The 23,143-nt window shown below is 47.8% G+C and overlaps 2 protein-coding genes across 5 annotated transcripts; one reads left to right on the top strand and one right to left on the bottom strand.

Annotated features, from left to right (window-relative positions):
- Positions 1 to 126: 126 nt before the first annotated feature.
- On the bottom strand, positions 127 to 5,905 carry LOC131269494 (paired box protein Pax-6-like). The gene is made up of 6 exons (XM_058271873.1): positions 5,886 to 5,905; positions 4,522 to 4,541; positions 4,004 to 4,169; positions 3,744 to 3,924; positions 3,135 to 3,683; positions 127 to 1,786 (listed from the first exon to the last, which is right to left on the bottom strand). The coding sequence occupies exons 1-6, from the start codon at positions 5,903 to 5,905 to the stop codon at positions 1,040 to 1,042; spliced, it is 1,683 nt and encodes a 560-aa protein (XP_058127856.1). The 3' UTR covers positions 127 to 1,039.
- Positions 5,738 to 22,516, top strand: LOC131269493 (plexin-A2). Of its 4 annotated transcripts, XM_058271871.1 has the most exons (11): positions 6,304 to 6,444; positions 12,971 to 13,174; positions 13,269 to 14,943; positions 15,805 to 16,344; positions 16,407 to 17,189; positions 18,152 to 19,907; positions 19,959 to 20,112; positions 20,207 to 20,388; positions 20,885 to 21,015; positions 21,106 to 21,251; positions 21,346 to 22,516. In XM_058271871.1, exons 2-11 carry the CDS (start codon positions 12,983 to 12,985, stop codon positions 21,511 to 21,513), a joined length of 5,727 nt encoding a protein of 1,908 aa, XP_058127854.1. In that variant the 5' UTR covers positions 6,304 to 6,444; positions 12,971 to 12,982; the 3' UTR covers positions 21,514 to 22,516. The 4 variants fall into 4 exon arrangements, with proteins under 4 accessions (XP_058127855.1, XP_058127854.1, XP_058127852.1 ...); XM_058271869.1 differs by having other exon boundaries at positions 18,152 to 20,112; XM_058271870.1 differs by lacking the exon at positions 6,304 to 6,444 and adding an exon at positions 7,285 to 7,535 and having other exon boundaries at positions 18,152 to 20,112.
- Positions 22,517 to 23,143: the final 627 nt, after the last annotated feature.

Genomic DNA, 23,143 nt, shown 5'->3' with positions numbered 1-23,143 from the left:
AACGCATGTGGCTCAATTACAGTGGGGCGCCTGGCGCCAGGAATAATGATAGGAATTCACTATTGGGTTTTGTTTTATTGTACATTCCGTTTTGAAGTAGTTAATACGTCGGTTTTGTGCCTGCCTTTTTGTTTAAACATTCCACTCGCTTCGCTCCACACTATTTTCGTTTTTCGTTTACGCAAATTTATTTAATGGGTTTATAGGATCCACCTAATATTAACCTACTAACCTTGCACACATCCTACTTGTTTGATGTGTCGGTTTGTATCTTCTTGTTTTTTGCTTATTTGTTTTACTTTTCATCTCTAGTGTTTTGCCGCCCGTGGCGTAAATGCGCCACAGCAGTTTGCGTGTTTCATTTCTTTATGCGTATAAAAATACTTAATACTCAAATACTTCAAACATGAGAACAACCATCATATTTTTGTTTGTTTGTTTGTTTGTTTTGTTTTTTTTTTTTTGTTACTGTTAGCAATGCTTACTGATCACGTTTTAATCACCCTCTCTAGCGTCTGTCGGTCTGTATGTGTGTTTGAACGAAATTCTACCTGCGAATGATATCTGTTCACTTCCGCCGTTCCGTCCGTGTTAAAACTACCGCTACCAGGTATCGGTTCCGTACTTTTCGCTCGTACTTTTCAATGCGAATGTTTTGTAAGTGTCGACTGTATATATTATTTTATATATATTCGGGGCGCATCAGGGCGGAATCCTTCAACTTGTTTTTAAATTTTTGTCACTAATCAATCATCTCGTGAGGAGGTTCGTATGTGTGTGTGGAAGTGTGTGTATGTGTGCGAGTAGTTGGTATGCATGAAGCTGTGATCCATTGGTTCTGTGAACGAAGGTCCAAGCTACAACGCATGACCACCCAGTCGTGAAATCTATCGTCCTGGCCACGCACATAAACACACACGGACGCGCACATACATACGTTCTCTCGCTCTCGTGTCACGGTGCGCATTAAGGTGCATTTTTAATATTTCTCCCCGCTGGAGACGAATGATGGAGCCGACTCGAATGCGGCCCCGTGCCATTAACTTTTGTTCCACTCGAGCGTCGACTGGAAGCTGAGGACGCCGGCGTTGGTCGGGATGTTGTAGAGCTGGTTCTTCAGGTACATCCCGTTGTAGGACTGGTCGACGGCGGCCGCCGCGGCCGCTGAGTAGCTGTGGTGCATGTTGGCGGCGGCCGAGTAGGCGAAGTGATTGTACAGCGACTTGTCGTCTGAGGTAGATACGTGGGAGAAGCTGGAGTTGTTGCCAAGCGCCACACCGCCCATCAGGCTGGCGGAGGACGCGTCCGGTACGCTACCGCCACCGCTACCGCCACCGCCACCGCCGCCAGCGCTGCCACCGTTCGGTCCGCCACCACCCGCGCTCGACTGGCCGGCGTTCGGGAAGGACATCTTGAAGGACATGGAGGCCGGCGAGAGCTGCGCCTGCGGGGCGGACGGATGGCTACCGGTGCCGGGCGGTGACTTGAGCGCGTCCAGGTTCTGGAACGAAGGCTCCAGCGGGTACGTTTTGCTCAGGTAGTTCGAGTTCGAGTCTTCCACGCACATGTTCGAGTCGTAGACGTGCGTCACCAGCGGACCGGTGGACAGGTTCAGCGAGCAGGACGATATGGATGCGTTCTGGACAGCGGCGGCGGCGGCTGCTGCTGCTGCGGCGGCTGCCGCGGCCGCCGCTGCCGTTGCTGCCGACGACGAGCCCTCGGACACTGCCTGCGAGCGCTGCTTCTCCTCCCTTCTCCATTTGGCACGACGATTCGAGAACCAGACCTGTCGAAGAGGATATCAAATCAGCAATCAGAGAGAAGAACGTCTCATAGTAACTTTACAGCAAGCGCATTAAAACTGATCTGCCCCCTTTCTTTTTCTCACAATTACTTACGGGTACTTTGAACTTTAACAAGAGACTGTAGTGTGATTGACACCGAATAATGTCCCAATTGGAATCGTATAAAGCGATCACTAGCTATACAAGTAAAATACATTGAATGACTAAAAGCAAACCATGGGAAATTAGGCCCTTAATAGACGACGAAGGAGTAATAAAGTCCAAATGCACACTAGAGCACATAGTCTTTTTGAAGTACGATGCCAAAACACCGATCATACTACGAAAAATGCACCATGTAACCAACCTAATCCTGGCTTAATATCACGAAAAATAGTTTCATAAAAAAGTAGAATCCGTACTGGTGGCAAATCAACAGCTACATTAAACACGGGAAAAGTAGATGGCAATTCTTTAAAATCATGCGAGCGAAACCAGCTCCTTCTCGGATAACTCGGATTGCCAAAAGCTAGAGCAGCCGCCTATCAAAAACCCTCTTCAATAACAAAAGGAACCAGAAATGTTTAAAAAAATAGAAAATAAAACATTTGCTTATTGGGAAAGAAAACTTTGTAAGGACGTGCAATCCGTTAAGGATAGGACTGCCGAAATTGAAGCCACCCGTATGAAAAAAACCCAGGAAACTAAATAGCAACCAATATACAATTCAACCCTAGGAACCAAAAGAGCTTGTATACTGTAACAGTTAGCTTATGATGATATGATATGATGATATGATTCAACAGTTTTGGGATACAACAATAGAGCAAAAATAAACAACACTCATAAAGGAACTGCTAATTGAAATTCACCCAAAAAGAAAACCACAGGGACGATTACAGTCCATGAGGTTCGGTACATTTGCTGGAGGAATTTCCCGAATTAGGTAATGTAATTTTTCGTGCATGAAAGTAATGTAACATCAGGTCTGCTCAAAATCGTGTTTAAATAAAATCATATGGTGAACCGAACTAAATATGATCAGTATTGTGCAAACCAGCAGTTCTATTAGTAATTTTCTGTGGCAACTAGTTCGGCGATATTTTACCCTAATGTTATGTTAAGTTTTAATAATCCACAAATCAACATCGTTGTAATTTGATAGGCTCAGTTATAAGAAGGGCACACACTACACTTCTAGATATTTGCTCCATCGGCTGTCTAAAAGACCTGTGTTGCAACTTTCTAGTAGTTTTCATGACTAACGAAACAAAAAAGGAAAATTAACCCGATTTCACTTTGGTAAAGAAGCCTAGAGAATTTGATTGCCTAATCACCCGTGTGTCTTACCTGAATTCTAGCCTCCGGTAAATTCGTTTTGGAAGACAGTCGCTCGCGTGAAAACACGTCCGGGTAATGGGTGCGCTCGAACTCCTTTTCGAGAAATTCAATCTGGTCAACAGTGAACGAGGTCCGGTTGCGCTGCAACTTGCGCTTCAAACTGAGCCGCTCCGTGTCGCTGTCGACGAAGCCGGGCGGCTGCTTCGGACCGGAAGTGGCCGGATCAAGGCTGGCAAAGCAGTGCTGCTTCCCGCCAAACTGATGCTTCACCGCCGGCTCGTCCGTCCCCAGTGGTTTCACGTCCGGCTCGGACGCAACCGCAGACGTATTCGCCGCCCGGTAGTTGTCATTGATTCGCAGCACCGACTCGGCACCCTGCTGCATCGACGCCCGGCATCCCTCGCCGTACTTGTAGTGGATGAACGAGGACTCGTTGAGCGACTTGCCCGGCAGGTAGCTGCCGACCACATCGTCGCTGAGCGTGTCTTGCGCGTGCGGCTTTTTGCTGAACTCCTTCTGGGCCGCCAGATTGCGTAGCACTCGGTTGATGGAGGAAACCTGAAGGGTAATGATTGAACATCCGTCACTGTCACGATATGCAGACGAGTTAACACTTACGCTCGGTATGTTCTCCGGTGTGCAGATGCGCTCATTCAGCAGCTTATCACGAATTTCCCAGGCGAAGATGTTTGGGCAGTTGTTTTTGAACTGTGAAATCTTGTTCACCACCTCCGGCGTGGCAACGCGCGGTTTCGAACCGCCGATCGCCCTCGGCCGGATACTACCAGTTTCGTAGTACCTGCGAGGGACAACAGAAAATAGTATAAGAATCAACCGTGCGTTCCTTGTGCTTGTGTGAGCATTCGGGGCTGCCTTACCTGCCGAGGATTTTGCTAACGCACCCATTGGAGACCTGCAGGATTCGCGAAATATCACATGGTCGGGCACCGGCGTGGGCAAGCTCCACGATGCGTTGGCGTGTGGAGTCGGGCAGAGGTCTACCGCCAACGAATATACCTCCCAGTTGGTTCACACCACTGTGACCTGCGTTGGCCGGGTGCGTGGAAATGGGTTTCCGTGGGGAGGGGGTTAAAAGAAACATTAGTCAGTACGGTGGAAAAGGCAATCCCATTCGAAATGAAGCTCACAAAACCGTTAACACAAATACCTATATCACCCATAATGTTCCCCAATCCCCCCGCAAACCAGTTTATGTTCACCGTGGATTTCGCGGGTTGGAAACATCCATTCAAAACGCAATTATTAATCGTAGGCGCAGATCGGAAACGGAAAGCAAACAAATCGCAGAACGGGACGAATAATAATAAAAAAAAGGAGGGCTGTGCCGGAAGGGGGTTTGGATCGAACAAGAAATATCAAACGCATCTTCGGTTACCTTCGTTTTTGTATTCCATGCTGCGGGAAAAAGAAAAAGAGAGCGGAATAGAATCGTATGAACATGGTTGTGTCGTTAGGCCGCCGCGGTTTTGGTTCCTCGTGTTTGGGAACGCTGTTCTACGAACGTTCATGTGAAAACCCACTTCATGTATGTACCAGTCGTATTTTTCGCGTTTTCGTGTTTCATCCCCCGCCTACCACCGCGGCGAGGGACAGGGTTGGGGCATGGTGAAGCGGTGGCCCCGCCAGAAGTTGCCTACTTACTACATCCGGTGGCCGATGCTGGCGCATTTTCCACACCCGACCGAAGCTGCAAGAGGTGCAAGGAGGGTTTTTGGAATTTTCTTTTCTTCTATTTCAAAGCCATGATTGTTTTTTTTCTACCATTTTGCGCAGATGAGGCTCTCTCTTGATTTGTTTCTTGTATTACACCCCCATTGGTGGTATTGCTTTAGCAAACATTAGTATTTTTCAAGAGGAGCCATCTGTGCATGGTCGTTGCTCAAAAGGGTTACATAGTTCATATTCATGCATATATCAGTTGGGAAAATGATTGTGTAGCTTCGCAAACAGAAGTTCGAGGTTGGCCAGTCAAGAATGAAACATTCCTTGGCGTTAAGGTGTAACTCTACGGCTATTACTATCACACATAGGACATCCCTTGTGTGTCGGCTAGTTTGGCGTCTCTTTACTCCGACAACAGAATATTCGACGCATGTGCACATGAGACTCGCAAGAAAGTTACACGCCGTCGGCGACATTGAATTTCAAAATTGGCCGCTATCAACCGAGTCCCAACAATGATTTTTGTAGCGTCGTCAAAAGACACCAAACGGGCTCGGAAACATGGATTAAAAAACGCCATTAGCGCTGCGACTGGCTTTTGTGATTCCAGTTTTGAAGGCATTCAATAACCGCAGGTTGCCAGTAAAAAACGGACCGTATTTGGAGTTGATCGTTGGGGCGCTTCAAATTGCAACCGATCTTCCGTGTCGGTTGGAACACAATATTGCAACAGTGCAGCGGACTTTCGACGGCATTCGAATCGCAGGATTTTCTGCTCTTTACGGTCACAATGCATCCGATGCGAAATCGCAACGGAAGGCCGACGCGGGTTCGCCATACGCATTCCTTTGATTCACACACTGCCTAGCACGGCGCTGTCTTCTAATCGAATGCAAATTAAACGTGAAAATCAGTCATGCGGAAAGGAAATGTTTTCGACCGTGCTTTGGTACGCCGAGCGGACAGCCAGTAAAATACCCACAGCTGGACGGAATCCCCCCGTACCGGATGCGCCTGCTGCAAGTCGAATTATCACCTAAACGGCGGTTTGTTTATGCTGCTGCACATTTTGTTTACCTTGCGTGTATCAGAGCCATTAAATCAAATCTTCACCAAATTTACACTACTGCCGTAAATGAGCACTGCACTGGCTGACGCTGGTTGCGTTTAGACTCGCACGCTCGAATGTCTGGAGCGGGGCAGCCGACTTTACGACAATGAACCGTCTGCGTATACCGGGTAGCTCGTTTGAAATTTACCATTGCTGTGAATACATTGTGCCAGAGTAATATGTATAAATATGTAAATGAATGTAAAAGTAATCAAATTTGCCATTACGAGTGCTCTGCGCGAAAGAAAACCTTAAGCAATGGTAACATTTTTCTCCAGTAGCAGTCAGCTGGAGCACCGAACCCGTCGGCATAAATCGCATCAAGGTGCGTTCCGTCATGCGGGCGCATTTCACGGTTCACACGACACCCTGGGCCCGTCAAATAGATGGCCAGCGCACGGGCAGTACGATCGGAGAGCAAAAAAGGAATCAACAAGAGGGCGAAGGCAAAATGAGAGTCCAAGTTTTAAGCTATGTTAAGTGTAGGTTAATTGTAAAATCATAAATTCAGTAGGAAAATCACAGGTAAATATGTCACCGATTCGTGCGAATCAAAATTTCCCCCTTGCAGGCAACGGTTTGTGCGTGGGCAGCGAAAACGAGACTCTTTGACCCACGAATCTGTTTTCCTCCCTGCGCTGCGAGATGTAGCGATTTTTCACGCCGTTCCCGTCGTTTGTATACCGTTTGTTGCATAGGTCCATAGGTGTGTACGTGCGTGTGGGTGTGGGTATATGAGACGGGTTTCGCCCATATTATGGAGAAGAAAGGGATTTGTTGCAGCGCGGCAGCGTAAAAAGGGTGCAGGAAAATGTTGGGGGAAATCGAAGTCAGAATAACCACACGCAGCTAAAAGGCAGGGTTGGTCCAGGGCCCGTACCGGAGCCTCCACCTAAAGACTGTGCAGCTTCGCTTCGGTGGCGTGTGAGTGTGTGTGTGTTATACTGTGTGCGCTGGAAAGCTTCTCGAGTGAGTTTTCTTCGGGGTGCAGTAGCAGAGATGCGAACGAGTGAGAAGAGCTGGTGAAGTGATGAGAACATAACTGTACTAAAACGACGAGAGCACATCTACTGTGTTGTGTGTGTGTGCGTGTTTGGCTACATTTCTTTGTATACAACTCCAGGGGGAAACCATCTCGGAACCATCAGCATCGCGAGTAACGATACGTACACACTTTCTCACACACACACATACAACAAACTCGCTGTGAGAAGAGGGAAGCTGAACGCTCTCACCATCGTCGTCGTCGTCGTCGAACGCTGGAACGCTTTGCGAACACAGAAATCGAACCAGCCAGAGCCGCGGCCATCACGGGTGCTTTCAAAAGCGTTCCCGTGTTCCGTCGAGGAGCAAGGAAACGGAGAGCGCAAAAGCAAAAAGGTGAAAGCAACGCACGGCGAACGCAAACGGAAATTCGGAATCGAAACAGAACGCACGGGAACAACGGTTTGTTACTGGCCCAATCGGAGTGGCCCGTCGGACGGCGGGGGCGCGCGCGGGTTGTGTGGTGGAAAATCGAAGTGTCCCGGTGCGCGGTGCCGGAAAACTGTGCCGTTGGCCGTGGCAGGGAGCTCCAAGAATGACGGGATAGCACCGAAGCTGCATATGGTTTTGAGGTTCGTACTACCACGCAACAGAGCGAGCGAGCAAGCGACAGAGAAAGCGAGGAAGGGCACAGAGGAGGGAAAAAATACGGGGGGTAGGGAGAGGTAATGCACACACCGCCATGGTCGTCGCGGGGTTCAACATAGTAATATCGCAGGCCGCGCGTCTGTTCGATATTCGATTGGTAAGATTTGTAGCTCGATCGAATAATGGTAAAATGTGGAAAGGAACGAATGGCAGTGGAAGTAAAAACAGGCAGTCCGACTCCTAAACGGAGGTGTTCCCCCGGAGATAAGCAGATTGTGCAGCACCCAGTGTTAGCAAGCGAGGGGTAAAATCGGGACCGAAACCCACAAAACCGGAAAAAGACGAAGAAAACTGTAGCCGTGGAAAGTGTGTGCGCTATGGAGAACAATGTTACATCGCATGACGAAACCATGATGGACGTTGCCATCCCTCGCATTCCAGTCGCACATATAGTGTGTGCATCACACACATGGGGGAGGAGGTGGCACAACAAATGGCGTGAAAAAGGCGTGATCAGCCCGAATCAGCGCGAGTGGAGGTCGCTGTAACCCGTCGCAGTCCTAGCGAGCAAAGCAAGCAAGAGCAAACGTTCCCCTGTTATAATAAGATGGACAAAAACTTGGTGGAAAATTAAAACCGAACCACGCACGACAAAGCGGCGACATGAACTTTCACGTCGCTGGTCAATGGGCGAAACAAGAAAAAACGCTTATTAAACGTGCATTCTCGTCCAGCCAGGATAGAGGTTACAGTTGGTGATTTCTCTGTAACCAAGTAAACTGTCCCCTCCCCCACCATCATTCTTGTACCCACCCACGCGGCTACCGGAAGTGCATCCGATACGATAATCCTTCCGCGTTGCAAGCAATCCGATTGCTCGTGAGTGTGTGTTTGTGTATGTGCGCGTATCTTTGGACTCTATTTACTTCACAAGCATGTTATCGCACGGTGCAAGTGCAACTTCAGCATGCAGCTGGTCCCCCTCCCACTCGGTTCTAGCAAGAGCTGAAGTTTACAATTAGTTGCCCTTCTTCTCTAATAATGGATTTCTTCATCCACATTGAAATAGTAGTAGGGCGACATTGTTTTTTTTTCTGGAAGAGAATCAGTCCCTTGGTTTTGGCTGGATGGCGAAAGCAATCGAAATGGCAGCATTACGTTGGGTGGACGGACGGTGTGGTGGACGGAACGGCGGGAAAGTCAGCAAAACCCCTCTTCCCGGAGATGACACAAGCCGCTCAACAATCAACAATGAACCGCGAAACACGAACAACAAAACCCCCCCCTTTGGTCACGATCAACCACGAGAACGGGCGAGGGGATGCGTGATCGACCATCAACCGAACCGTTTCCCAGCCGAACATAATCTTCACAAACGGCGTCGCTGGCCGCGGAGGAGGTGTGGGGAGGAGCTGATAATGCAGCCGCAATAGTGCGCTGATAATGCCATCCGTCCACACACGCCGACCGGACACAAGATACGATTGCACTTGCATCGCCCCAGCATCCATTTGCGCTTCTGCCCACGCAAAACGGCCCGCGCAACGGCCTCAAGATTGCTTCCACTGCTGTGTGTTGGGGGTCTTTTTTTCTGTTACTCATATGCCCAGTTTACAGGGACCCTCCCTCCCTCTGACCCAAACCACCCTCGGAAGCATCTCGGGCGAAGGGCGATGCAGCTGCGATGCTGGTTAATATTCAATTGAACACACTGTGGAGTCTGGAGGCGAAAGAAGCAAACGGGAAATGAAAAGACAGCAGCAAAAGACCTTGGCACCGGCACGAACCGCATGCTGAACTGTCAAAGATGGACAAATATTAACTCGACTAATGCGGAAACGGCTGTTAGGTGCAATCGATTGACAAAAGAAACCCTGGCCACAGAAGGGGGTGAGGGATTAAGCGGTTAACGCACAGAAGATCATCCCAGCATATGCGAGTGTTTTCGTATGGAATTTGCCAAGGAATTTGATTCGCAACAACGGGTTTATTCTAGAAGTTTGCTCTTCCATGCATGCGTAAAGGTTTAAACTTTTTACAACCCAACCGTAGGTGTGTTGTCATGTTCCACCAAATTCCCTACCGTCCGGTGCTGTTTACACATCGATCTGATATGGTAACCAAACAAGAGTCCCCTTATCAGGCGTGTTCCGTCGGGAACATTCCTGTGGGGCAAGTGTTTCAACCTGAGTCATCTGCTTCCCACTTCGTGATGTCACCTTCTGTGTGACTCGAGCTGCTATTTTAAGTACCTTAATTTTGCCGATGATTGCGCGATACGCTCCTCAAAACCAAAACAAAGAAAAACGAGCAAATTCAAAGATGATTTGAAACGATTACGATTTCAACCTTTGTTACATGATTCATGTTTTATGTAAAAACATTGCTTGGAGCGTCAATTGCATTAAAATAATAGAAGGAAGGCGTCTTTTAATTTCGCTATAGCTATCATGTTGGCAATTAAAGGGACGGTCCTTAATTTCCCAATTGTAGCAAAATTATCCACTAATAGAGTCCTTAGTCTATGTGTTGGTTTTGTGATATTGGAAGTCCATTTGGAAAAGAGCTTTTTGATAAAAATATAACGGGTCGTTTTAGAGGACTTTAAATACGCAAAACCAAAACAAAGCAAAAATTTAGATTTCGGCATCTAAAAACTAAAAACAAATTCAATGTTGAAACTTTGTTATGCTTTATGTGTAAGCATTTCATTGAAGCATCAGTTGCAAAAATTAAATGAAATGGCATCTTCTGTTTTTGGTAGAGCTACTTTTTGACAAAATTCTTTCGAATTTGTATACGGGATGATCAACTAAAATTGTAGCAAAATTATTCATTTATTAAAGTAATTAGTCTATGTAATCTGTTAAGTATGGTGCAGATGATCTTATCTAAAATCATAATGGAACATTTATGCCTTTCTATATCAATCATCTTTGTGGCAAATTCTTTGTGTGGAAGTCCATTTGGAAAAGAGCTTTTAGTTCAAATTATAACGACTTGTCGCTAGAGGACTTTAAATCCTTGCGCTGCTGGCCAACGTGCAATTACTCCTGCAGAAAATGTTGTTTGCAGCCAGGGTGCTAATAAGGCGTATGCAAACGCATCCATTTGCTGGCTCTTTACAACAATGATGGGGGTTAAACGAATGGGCTCGCCTCGTCCTCTCCCGCTTTCTTGATAATGGTTTCCCCGAACGGTTTTAATCGTCTCGGATTATATACAACAGCATACGCGATGTGCATCGCAACAATCGACGCGAGTGGACTTCTGGATGGGTGGGCTTGCATTAAAACCATTTGAATGCGCTTGCAGGCGGTACTTAATCCGTCGCTTCTCTGCCGGAAAGTCATCACACGTTGCAGCCGTAGGAGGAGAGATTTTCTTTAACGGCATTCCCAAGGTTACCTCGTCGATAGCTTCGATACCCGGTGGCTGCAGTTCATCCTTTCAGTAGCACAACCAGTCGCCAGAACGGTCAGTGATAGTGGAGTAGTCGACGGAAACTTTGAACTGTGCGTCAGACCAACACCAAAGCTTTTATGAGAAGAGTTTTCAAGGCGGAAGGAGTTTGTACCGTTGGATTATCGGTTTACCTTTCCAGTCCTAAGTGATTTATATTTACCAACGATAACAATGTGGTTACTTTTCGTTACTTCAAATAAGTATGCAGGTGGTTTATTGGAAACAGTTAGCTTCCTGTCATTCGGTGATCCCATTTTGTGCTATTTCGTCAAGTCAATCTTAAATCTTGCTTGACATTTTTTGACTTCGCTTACTACATCAGTTTTGGGTTTGTGGTAGAAATTGTCGATGCTGAAATATTTCTTACACATTTCGTTTGCAAAGGTGTTACAGAAGCATACAATGTCGTCTTCTTCAACTTTTGTCGACTTATAAATATTTCTTTTCACAATTGCTCTTATATTTCGGTTGTCAAGTTTAGAAAACCTATATTGAAAAGCAATAGTAGTCGTTTGTGTGAAACTAAAATAATTCAATCTTAAATCTACATTCTCTTAAGTTAAGTTACAATTTGTTGTAAAGCTTTTATCTTCAAATGCATCATCCTATCTAGTTGTTGTTTTAAGGGCAGAACTTGTAAGCTTACAATGCCTTTTCTCCGCAAAATTCTATGCCACCCCAATGGCCACCAACATTGCAACGAAAAACTTAGTAGCCGGGTCCGTAATTGCCATTATTTCGCGATGAGATGTAATATTAACTGAAGGGGCGAGAGCGTAGCAAGATTGGGATAAAAAAGAAAATGGGAAAACTCTGCCTAGCCCTTCCGAGGAGCCAAGGAGTGTGCTCTCCGGAGGTGATGATGATGATGACGGTGGCAATCTTTAGCCTTACGCCCCGAAATCTTTGCCGTCGTGCAAACAATTGTTGCAACGGGGTTTGGCGAACTCTTAACACGGGCTTCCTCCCGTTTTTCCAGCCGGGGTTGGTCGTTTTTTTTTCTCGTTATTTTTGGATTGTGTGTGTTCTCTTCTCTCTGGGTCGGAAAAGTTTGCAACGGGGTGGGTGGAGGATGTAATGTAAGTGTCCTTCCTGTCCAGGAGCGACTCGACAGTAATGCCTGCGAGCCTGTGGAACACCCTATGTGCGCATGCGTGTACCGGGCGCACACTCGTACACACACACACACACAGCCCTTGCTCGCGAGATGTGCAATCTCAAATGTGGGTTTTTGTGGGCTTGGGTTGGAAAGGTAAGGGGGAAATAAGGGCAGGAGTTCGTTACTAGGCGCACTTTTGGCTCTCAGGGAGGGAAAAGCAGTTACTTTCGCTCGTTCGTTCTCTCTCCCCGCGAAGCCGGGGCGTAGGGTTAGCCGCTTTTCCCGAGCGCTGCCAGTGCTCAGCCGAAAGAAGAGTGTCAGCAAAAGGGCGCAGGAAGTCCTACCGATGGACAAAGCACTGGCGACTGGTAACTTTTGTGCTTCACTTCAGTAACGGTGACATTTGGTGTCGCCTGTGTGCTCGGTGCCGTGTCCTTAGAGCATGCCCCGGCGTCCGGCGAAAGGCACGACAGTGACAGGAAGGAACGGCGAAGAACGGCTCCCGAAAGAACCAAACACATTTGTAATGGGAAACTTTACAGCAACCACCACCCCAACGTAACCCGGCAAAGGACTGGCTCCCTTCAGGCTTCTCTGGTGGAAAATTGGAAGGAAACCCTGACGGGGCGATGTCATCGTCGGTACATCTTGCCTGGTAGCAAACTTTCCTATGTAAATGTCAATGCTTACATCGGACACACGCACACACACACACACAGCACAGCAAAGTACAGTGGTTGATTTCCGTCCGGTTTCCAGGTTTTACCCCAAAAGCCAGCTTTAGCAAATGTTGTTGCAAACCGCATCATAATCGCATCGCCCACTAACGCTCGGGTTGGTTTCGTTTCGTTGCAGAGCATCATAGTAATGGAGCGGTTCCAGAGCTACGGCATCATCCTCATCATCCTCATCGGCGTACTCTGTGTCCAACCGCAGGCCAATCATAATTTCCCATCGAAGGGAAACCACAATGCCACAGACCTTAGCAGTCGACTAGTTAGTCAAATAGTTTTTAATTCTACACTCAACCACCTGGCGGTGGACCGAAGCACTGGAAGTGTAAGTAACCGTCAACATGTCAACATCCAGCTCAGAACGAAGGAGGAGAGGTCTTCTAACACATTATCCCGACTCGCTTTCCTTCGTTTCGCAGGTCTACGTCGGAGCGGTGAACAAACTATATCAGATATCAAATGATCTGAACATCCTGACGGCCGTCACGACCGGGCCGCAGAATGACTCGTACGAGTGTACGATCCTGGAGTGTCCGGGTGGCGCCGTCAAGCAGCCGATGGACAACGTAAACAAGGTGCTGCTGATCGACAGCAACGCGAAGAACCTGATCGTGTGCGGCTCGCTGTTCCAGGGCATCTGCCACATACGCAACCTGCACAACATCAGCATCGTCGACCAGGAGGTGCTGGAGGCGGTGGTGGCGAACACGGCGAACGCCAGCACGGTCGCGTTCATTGCGCCCGGCCCGCCACTGCCGTCCGCGTCGACGGAGAACAACGTGCTGTACGTGGCGGTCACGTTCACCGGCAACTCGCCGTACCGCAGCGAGATACCGGCGGTGTCGTCGCGTAGTCTCGCCCGCGACCGGCTGTTCCAGCTGGCGGCGAGCGCCGTCACAACCGGCACGCGCGTCTTCGTCAACAACTACGCGCGCGAAACGTACATCATCAACTACGTGTACGGCTTCAGCTCGGAGCGGTTCTCGTACTTCCTCACGACGCAGTACAAGAGCAGCTCACACTACGCTTCGAAGGAGCGCATCACGAAGCTGGTGCGCATCTGCCAGGACGACTCGCACTACCACTCGTACACGGAGATCCCGGTCGACTGCACGAGCAAGGACGGCACCAAGTTCAAGACGGTGAGCGCCGCGTACGTGGGCAAACCGGGCCACGAGCTGGCCCAGAGCCTCGAGATCACGCCGAACGACGACGTACTGTTCGCCGTGTTCGATGCGACCACCGTCAACCGGTCGGCGCTGTGCGTGTACTCGCTGAAGGCGATCCGCAAGAAGTTCATGCACAACATCAAGAAGTGCTACAACGGGGAGGGTCTGCGCGGGCTCGACTACATCTCGCAGAATATGGCGTGCATCGCGACCAAGCTGCAGACGATCGGCGAGGACTTCTGCGGGCTGGACGTGAACTCGCCGCTCGGTGGGGAGCAGGCGGTAGCCTCGCTCGCCGTCATACTGTCCGAGGAGCGCATGACCTCGGTGGCGGTGACGGCCACGTCCAACTTCACGGTCGTGTTCATCGGCACCGAGACGGGCCAGCTGAAGAAGATCGTCATGGAGTCGTCCACCTCCGCCATGCAGTACGCGATGATGAACGTCGATCTCGGCTCGCCGATCCAGCCGGACATGTACCTCGACCCGGAGCACGACGACCTGTACTTGATGTCCAAGTACAAGCTGTTCAAGATCCGCATCTACGACTGCTCGGTCTACACCACCTGCCACGCCTGCTTGTCGGCGAAGGACCCGTTCTGCGGCTGGTGCTCGCTCGAGAACAAGTGCAGCCGGAAGTACGAGTGCCAGGACAGCTCGAAGGATCCGCTCTCGTGGCTCAGCTACAAGTCGGGCAAGTGTACCACCATCACGAGCGTTACGCCGCACCAGCTGCAGCGCACCACCGCCCGCACGCTCGAGCTCATCATCGAAAACCTACCGAATCTGAAGGAACCGCTCGTGTGTGCCTTCACCTTCGCCAGCATGGAGAAGCCCATCATCACGAACGCGACCAAGAAGCGCAACGGCGTCAACTGCACAACACCACGGACCGATCTGCTCCCACAAATTGGCTACGGAGAGAGTGAGTACCCGCTACGATATTTTTTACAAACATCCATAAACTGTGTTACTTTTTAATAACAATGTTACAATGGCTTACAATGATTTGTTTGCTCTCAATCAAAATTGGGAGTGATAAATTGGTCATGTTTTGAATGACAATCTTTATTATATTATATCGTATTTTTGTACTCTTACAAAATTCGTGATTGTTTCTGATTAAAACCCCTTTTTTAATGGCATCCAAACTTTTACTTAACTATCAATATAATGGTTTAAAATAAGTTTCGATAGTCTTTTTATAGATTTCGAAATCGTTTTGCAATTGCTGATTTACCTCGACTTTAATGTTGGTTATGTTTTGATAACATTAATGAATCCAATGGATATTGTCAGTATATTACTAAAAATAATTACAAGACCCATTGTAGTTTCATGTGAATTAGTTTTGAAATTGTCTCATCGTATTTTGACTCTGAATTTGTGGTTAAAATCACCATAACTGTTTGGGATGCGCTTGATTCTGTTCGGAACAATTCAACTTTGCTTTGTCGGTTTAAACATATTTAATAACTCCTCTCAGATTACCTATTAAGAAAAAAAGCAGTTATGCGCTTTTGATAGTGTTTTCATTATGAAAACTGTGTACAAATAAAGGTTTACTTCTACTTTAAGTTTTAAGGAAAACACATAATAATTAATTACTGATTATTGTCAGCATATTATTAAGATTAGGCAAATCATCTCAGGTGGACAAAGTCCCACACCAATGTAACATATTTCCAACAAAACCGTCAACATCTCATGCTTTTTCGTAGAGTTTTCTCGTTCCTATTTCTTGTTTCGTCACACCTAATGTTTGTGTCGTTTCGTTTGTATACAGACCACTTCAATGCAACGCTCTCGATCAAGACATCCCAAGGACCGGACATCGTATCGACGACGTTCACCTTCTTCGACTGCAGCACCCACTTGTCGTGCACACAGTGCGTTTCGTCCAAGTTCCCGTGTGACTGGTGCGTGGAGGCGCACCGGTGCACGCACGACACCGCGGAGAACTGCCGCAATGACATCCTGGTGACCGGCATCAGCCGCATCGGACCGAGCTACCGCTCCGGGCCCGGCTTCTGCCCGACGATCAACGTGACCGGCGACGGCTCGGAGATCCTGGTGCCGGCCGGCTCGAAGAAGTCGGTCAAGGTGAAGGTGCACATCATCGGCCAGTTCATCGTGCAGACGCGCTTTGTGTGCCAGTTCAACGTCGAGGGCCGCGTGACGAGCGTCAACGCGCAGCTGCTCGGCGACACCATCTACTGCGACGCGATGGAGTTCACCTACACCGCCAAGACACCCAAGCTGAACGCGACCTTCGCGGTCATCTGGGGTGGCTCGAAGCCGCTGGACAATCCGAACAACATACACGGTACGTATGCCGTTGTGTGGCTGCTTTTTGGATGTGCTAAATCTTTGTTTCTCCTTATACAGTTGTCATTTACCGCTGTCGGGACATGTCGGACAGCTGCGGCGTGTGCCTGGCGCTGGATGAGAAGTACAAGTGCGGTTGGTGTTCGTCGTCCAATACGTGCGAGGTGGAGGACCAGTGCGGCATCTCTGGAAAGGTGGAGGGCCAAAACAAGACCGACTGGCTGAACAACCAGCAGACGTGCCCGAACCCGGAGATCCACTCGTTCGATCCGAAAACGGGCCCGTGGGAGGGCGGCACCAACATCACCATCCGCGGCATCAACCTGGGCAAGAAGTTCGAGGACGTGTACGGCGGCATCAAGATCGCCGGCATCGACTGCATGCCGTTCCGGGAGCTGTACGTGCAGACGAAGGAGATCGTGTGCAGCGTGGACGGGCCGGGCGTCAAGACCCATCGGTCCGGGCGCGTCGTGGTGCAGATTTCCGACTTCCGCGGCGAGTCGGCGAACGACTTCGAGTTCGTCGATCCGGAAATCGAGAACTTCGAGCCAAAGCACGGACCGATCGCGGGCGGCACCACGATCAAGATTATCGGCAAGTACCTCAACACGGGCAGCCGCGTGCGGGCGCTGCTCGATCAGCACCCGTGCGAGATCCTCAGCACCAACGACCGGGAGGCAACTTGCCGGACCACCGCCGTGCCCAACCAGATGCAGGGCAAGCTGAAGATGGTGTTCGACAACGGGGTGCGCGAGCTCAACGGCGACCTGTTCGAGTACGTGCCGAACCCGTACATCGAGTACGTCACTTCCGGTGACATCGGGCAGAGCAAAACGGCAAAAGGTAATTGAGGATGCCGTTTGTTTTTCAATCGTTTGAATCGTTTAAATCGTTAAATCACTGGGTTGAGAAAGAAACAATTTTAGTTTATATATTCTCTAGGAACTGGTACACGCGAGCGCCTTTTTACTGAGAAATCTCATATTCTGGGAAATCCGGTTTTAATACGCTGAAATCTGGAAGATGTTTATTTTTTTAACGTAAATAAAGCGCATGTGCTAGGAGGCTGTTTTGATGACCTGCTTATTCTCAAGAATCAGCTCGATAGATTAGAGATTCATTATCTTTGAAAAACATTCTCCCATTATGCACTGCAGCAAAGTTCGAAAGCCTGTTTAAAAAAAGAAGAGAAAATAATCGTATCATGAAACTGATAAGATTAAATTTTTATATTTTTGTTTCTGAGTTCTGGGTTGCAGGATGGTCTTATTATTAAAACAATTCTGATAAATATTTTCTTCTTGATTGTGTTTGATATATATACCTCTTGATTGCTTAAATAAGAATATTTATATCAAATAATTAAATATTATTTTTCATCAAAAATAGGAACTTATTTTACGAAAACAATGTTTTATATACTGATATGTTGAAACGCGAGTTTAGCGTACTTAAAATGTTTCTTCCCACAATCAGTTTTGATGATGTTCTCTTCTCGAAACATGATTCGCTGTGTACTTTTCGTTTTGTGAATCTTCCTGGTTTATTTTCATCTTCCAAGGAGGTGTCGTTTAAAAAACCTATATTTCTCTTGTGTCTCCGCATATTTTGTTTTCCGTGCAGTATTTAAACGTACGGAAAAATGTGAAAACATTTAATTTTTTTTCATAATCTCATCTTAATCCACTGCTTAAAGACATAATATCAACATTTTTGTGTTAAGTTACGTTCTATAATTTGACTTATTTTATCAGATAAATGCACACGATTCACATCGACGAAAACCCAATGTTTTTTGTTCTTAGGTATTCCGGCCGGTGGCATTAAAATGGCGGTGCACGGGCGAAACTTTGGCTCAATACAGCGACCGCAGATCTACGTGTATTACGACGGGCAGATCTCGCTGAACGAGTGCATCACCATCAATCCGCAGCTGATGGAGTGCTACTCGCCCAAGATTGACCTGCAGGACGACGATCCGTTCCGGAACTCGGACGAACCGCTCAAGCTCGAGTACGGCTTCATCATGAACGACGTGATGAGCGTGCGCAACCTTTCGTCCAAGAGGAACACCTACTTCGAGCTGTACCCGAACCCGACGTACCAGAAGTTCGACGAGGTGAAGCTCTTCAACAGCGAGTACCTGACGATCAACGGCAAGAATCTGGATCGGGCGTGCAAGGAGAGCGACGTGGTGGTGAAGATCGGCGACAATGCGGTGTGCAACATCACGTCGCTGTCGCGCCAGCAGGTCACCTGCCGTCCGCCGATGGATCCGGACGCGAAGAAGGTGCACGTGAAGGTGCTGGTCGGCAACTCGCTGCAGTTTGACATCGGCTACATGGTGTACTCGTCGGCAGGCATTCTGACCAGCTTCAGCAGCAATACGATCACGTGGTTCGTGGTCGTCGGCATTGCGGTGTTCCTTTCGATCTTCGTCGCGCTCGTCGTGGCGTACCGGAAGAAGACTAGCGAGAACAACCGCGTGCTGAAGAACATGCAGGAGCAGATGGACATCCTCGAGCTGCGGGTGGCGGCGGAGTGCAAGGAGGCGTTCGCCGAGCTGCAGACGGAGATGACGGACCTCGGCGGCGACATCACGTCCGGCGGTATCCCCTATCTCGACTATCGCACGTACGCGATGAAGATTCTCTTCCCGAACCACGACGACCACGTGGTGCTGCAGTGGGAGAAGCCGGAGCTGCTGCGCAAGGAGAAGGGCCTGCGCCTGTTTGGCCAGCTGGTGATGAACAAAACGTTCCTGCTGCTCTTCATTCGGACGCTCGAGAGCAATCGCTACTTTTCGATGCGTGAGCGCGTGAACGTCGCGTCGCTGATCATGGTGACGCTGCAGAGCAAGCTCGAGTACTGCACCGACATCCTGAAGACGCTGCTGGCCGAGCTGATCGAGAAGTGCATCGACGGGAAGTCGCACCCGAAGCTGCTGCTGCGCCGCACCGAGTCGGTCGCGGAGAAGATGCTGTCGGCGTGGTTCACCTTCCTGCTGTACAAGTTTCTGAAGGAGTGCGCCGGCGAGCCGCTGTACATGCTGTTCCGCGCGGTCAAGGGCCAGATCGACAAGGGTCCGGTGGACGCGATCACGCACGAGGCGCGCTACTCGCTGAGCGAGGAAAAGCTGATCCGGCAGATGATCGAGTTCAAGGTGATCACGGTGTACGCGAGCATCACCCAGCCGCCGATCCTGTGCAATAATATCGAGATGATTCCAACAAATACAGAAAACATTCCGGTGAAGGTGCTCGACTGCGATAGCATCGGCCAGGTGAAGGAGAAGTGCCTCGACACGATCTACAAGGCGATCCCGTGGAGCCAGCGGCCGCGCAAGGAGGACCTCGACCTCGAGTGGCGCACCGGCGCCACCGGGCGCCTCATCCTGTACGACGAGGACGCCTCGTCCAAGACCGACGGCGAGTGGAAGAAGCTGAACACGCTGCACCACTACCGCGTCAGCGAGGGATCCTGCCTCAGCCTGGTGCCGAAGGAGAGCTCCATCTACAATATCACGCTGCTCGGCGAGAAGTACTCGGAGAAGATCCCCAAGTACGAAACGCTAAACATATCCAAGTTCGTGTCACCGTCGCCCCCGTTCAGTCGCGCCGGCAGCCCCATGAACGTCGACCTGCAGGAGAACAGCCTCAAGTACTGGCACCTGGTGAAGCACCACGATAGCGACGGCTCCAAGGAAGGCGAGCGGGTGAACAAGATGGTTTCCGAGATCTATCTCACTCGGCTGCTAGCCACCAAGGTAGGGTTCAACAACGCGAGGGTCACATCCCCCACCATTTCGTTAACACACTTCCAACCGCCTGGTTTTTCTTCTTCATCTCTCCCCTCCGTAGGGCACGTTGCAAAAGTTCGTCGACGATCTGTTCGAAACCATCTTCAGCACGGCTCACCGCGGCTCCGCACTGCCCCTAGCAATAAAGTACATGTTTGATTTTCTAGACGATCAAGCGCTTTTACATGGAATTACCGATCCGGAGGTTGTGCATACCTGGAAGAGTAACAGTTTACCGTTGCGGTAAGTGATCGAACGCTTAGCGAGTTAACGTGGCATGTATCATGAGTCGAAATGCAATTAACTTTAATTCATTCAGGTTCATTCAGGTCCTAACAAAAAAAATCAAATAAGGTGCAAATAAGTTTTTGAACTTTATTATGCCTTTTTTATAAAAATTGAGCGCCCTATAAAGCGAATCTCTAGTAGCATTTGAATTGGTTCTATATCTGCTTTTTAAAGTGCTGAATAATTTCAACATATTTAAACCTTTTTATAGATAGTTATAAAACTGAATTATTATTCTTAATGAGATTTAATGATATATCATCAAAAATCAACATATAGCAACATATTGTGTCGAAGAATCATTTTGTCGCATTCAATTTAGTTTGTTTCTATTTAGGGTAAACCTCTTTAAGCTCGGGGAACTCAATGCCAAAACCCGGGGCATGATTTTCGGATGCACTTACATTTTTTTCAAATATCAATTTCTTTTCTTTCCTTCTCTTCCCAACAGTTTCTGGGTGAATCTCATAAAAAATCCTAATTTCGTATTCGATATTCATAAGTCCAACATCGTGGACTCTTGCCTTTCGGTTGTGGCTCAAACCTTCATGGATTCGTGTTCTACGTCGGATCATAGGCTAGGTAAGTAATGCGGGCGCTCGGTGTGTTTCGAACCCGTTTCCGGTACTGATGTTCTTTTGGTTTGTTTTTTTCTTTCGTCCGCCTCCACAGGGAAAGATTCGCCCAGCTCAAAGCTTTTGTACGCTAAGGATATTCCATCGTATCGCGAGTGGGTCGAGCGTTACTACAACGATATCCGGGAGATGTCCGCCATCTCCGACCAGGATATGAATGCGATGCTCGCCGAAGAATCTAGGGTATGTTGAAGCGCGCTCGATAGTCGATGGTGCAGATGCGCACGGACAATGCATTTACTGTTCTTTCTCTGTGTGTTTTTTTGTCTTGTTTCAGTTGCACTTGACCGAATTTAATACCAACTGCGCCCTACATGAGCTTTATCAGTACGCGGTAAAATACAACGAGCAACTGACTGTCACCCTCGAGGAAGATGAATTCTCCCAGAAGCAGCGGTTGGCTTTCAAGCTTGAGCAGGTGCACAGTATCATGTCCGCGGAGTGATCCGTTTGACGTGAGACAAGCGCGAGGGGGGAGTTATGGGAGGGAAATTAAAATGTAGTGCGAAACAAAAAAAAATAATCTATGTATAGATGGTAAGCTACCAGTATGGTTTTGAAGCGAGACGGGGCAGGAGACATACGCAGACATTCATAACAAACAAAAAATACAAACAAAAAAAAATATTGTATGGGATATTCATGTTGTGAGCCAGGGGAAAATTGTGGGGCGGGAATACAAATACAAAAACAAACAAGAAACAGAAGTAATCCGTATATGGAGTGAATACAAAACAAAAAGTATAAAAAAAAACCTTTAAAAAAAACGCAACCAACCATCTGTCTAATACACCATGTGAAACTATGTCAAGGGAGCGCGTACGACAAACGAAACGAAAATAATGTCAAGCAAGGAAGCAAAATATCATGTTTTTAAGAAAACGTCATACATCGCTTTTGATTAACTGTAAACAAATGCAAGCAAAAAAAAAGGAGTAAACGAATGGTAACTGGAGTGGGTGGAGGTGAGGAGAGAAGTGGAGCAGAATAGGGAGCGGAAGGCTCCGGGAAGCGAGTAATTAGGTGTGGTACCAGCGAGAAACGAACAAAAAGATCCAGGAGCAAGGATATTAATCAGTTAGCGATATCGGCACTCTGCATACGGAATATCTTAGACATTTGTGCATGCATACTAATCAATTCCCCCACCTCGGGGGCGCGAAAACGGGCGCAACGGATGAATTCAAACCAGTCACACGCGAGGAAGAGAAAAGAAAAGAACACAATCGCTGCAGTACACTCTCGAAAGGCGAAACACTGAAACGAAATTCGATAGGACGCTGCGAACAAAAACTGAAATGAACTCATCAAACTCGACTGCTCACGACTGCAACAAGCACTGAATATGTCTTCAGAGAGAATAAACAAAAAAAAAACGTATGTCTAAGCGCGTGACGACGGTGGAATATTGAAGTAAAAGAAAAAAAAAGTCTTGAATGTAATTTCAACAGTGTCTCGTATAGCTCAAGAAGGAAACGAAGGAAAAAAGTCTAAATGTAATAAAAATGACAACTGTGTAATTGATGTGTTATAAGTTATTACTAAAATATAAGCCGATGATTTTATTAGTAAAGGTCTAGTGCGTTTTACTTCGTCCGAAACGAAACGCGCTGCAGGATCAGTAATCGAGTGGTCGTTGTAGTTGAAGGTTAGCGCCAACGTCAAATGTTAGCAACAATGTAATTTCGCTTTTTTATTTTATAAGTTTGACCTCATTCAACGAAAAGAACAGGATTGTACATGAAATATTTACTACACTGTGCACACTATCTTATGTTTTGTTTCGTATGTTTATGAACTCAATTGCTTTGATTTCAAAGAAAACTAATTGATTTTATCACTGATACATACACAAAGCAAAAGCATCCATTTGCTCTATCATGCTATTTGTCTAGCTTTAGTACATAAGCAGCTTCTGATTTCACGCTTTTAACTTTTTATCCAATTCCTTTGAATAGTATGTAATACTTTCGTGCCTCGTTGAATAATAGTGTTATATGAATTTAAGTTCTTAAAAAATGAAGCCTCGTACGAAAAGCTAAGCTCTATTTGATGGTTATGTAGAAACTGATACA

The sequence above is a fragment of the Anopheles coustani genome, chromosome X, assembly GCF_943734705.1.
Source record: "Anopheles coustani chromosome X, idAnoCousDA_361_x.2, whole genome shotgun sequence".
Taxonomy (NCBI): domain Eukaryota; kingdom Metazoa; phylum Arthropoda; class Insecta; order Diptera; family Culicidae; genus Anopheles; species Anopheles coustani.
Note: the sequence above shows the minus strand (reverse complement) of the source record. Positions and strands in the feature narration are given on the sequence as shown.

Bases quoted from the DNA above. Each gene is read 5' to 3' on its own strand.
- LOC131269494 (XM_058271873.1), bottom strand. From the start codon at position 5,905: ATGGCTCTGATACACGCAAG. The intron at 3,684-3,743 runs GTAAGTGTTAAC...ATTACCCTTCAG, and splicing joins CACCGGAGAACATACCGAGC to GTTTCCTCCATCAACCGAGT. The intron at 1,787-3,134 runs GTAAGACACACG...CCTCTTCGACAG, and splicing joins TACCGGAGGCTAGAATTCAG to GTCTGGTTCTCGAATCGTCG.
- LOC131269493 (XM_058271869.1), top strand. From the start codon at position 12,983: ATGGAGCGGTTCCAGAGCTACGGCATCATCCTCATCATCCTCATCGGC. The intron at 16,345-16,406 runs GTACGTATGCCG...CTCCTTATACAG, and splicing joins CAATCCGAACAACATACACG to TTGTCATTTACCGCTGTCGG. The intron at 20,113-20,206 runs GTAGGGTTCAAC...TCCCCTCCGTAG, and splicing joins CTCGGCTGCTAGCCACCAAG to GGCACGTTGCAAAAGTTCGT.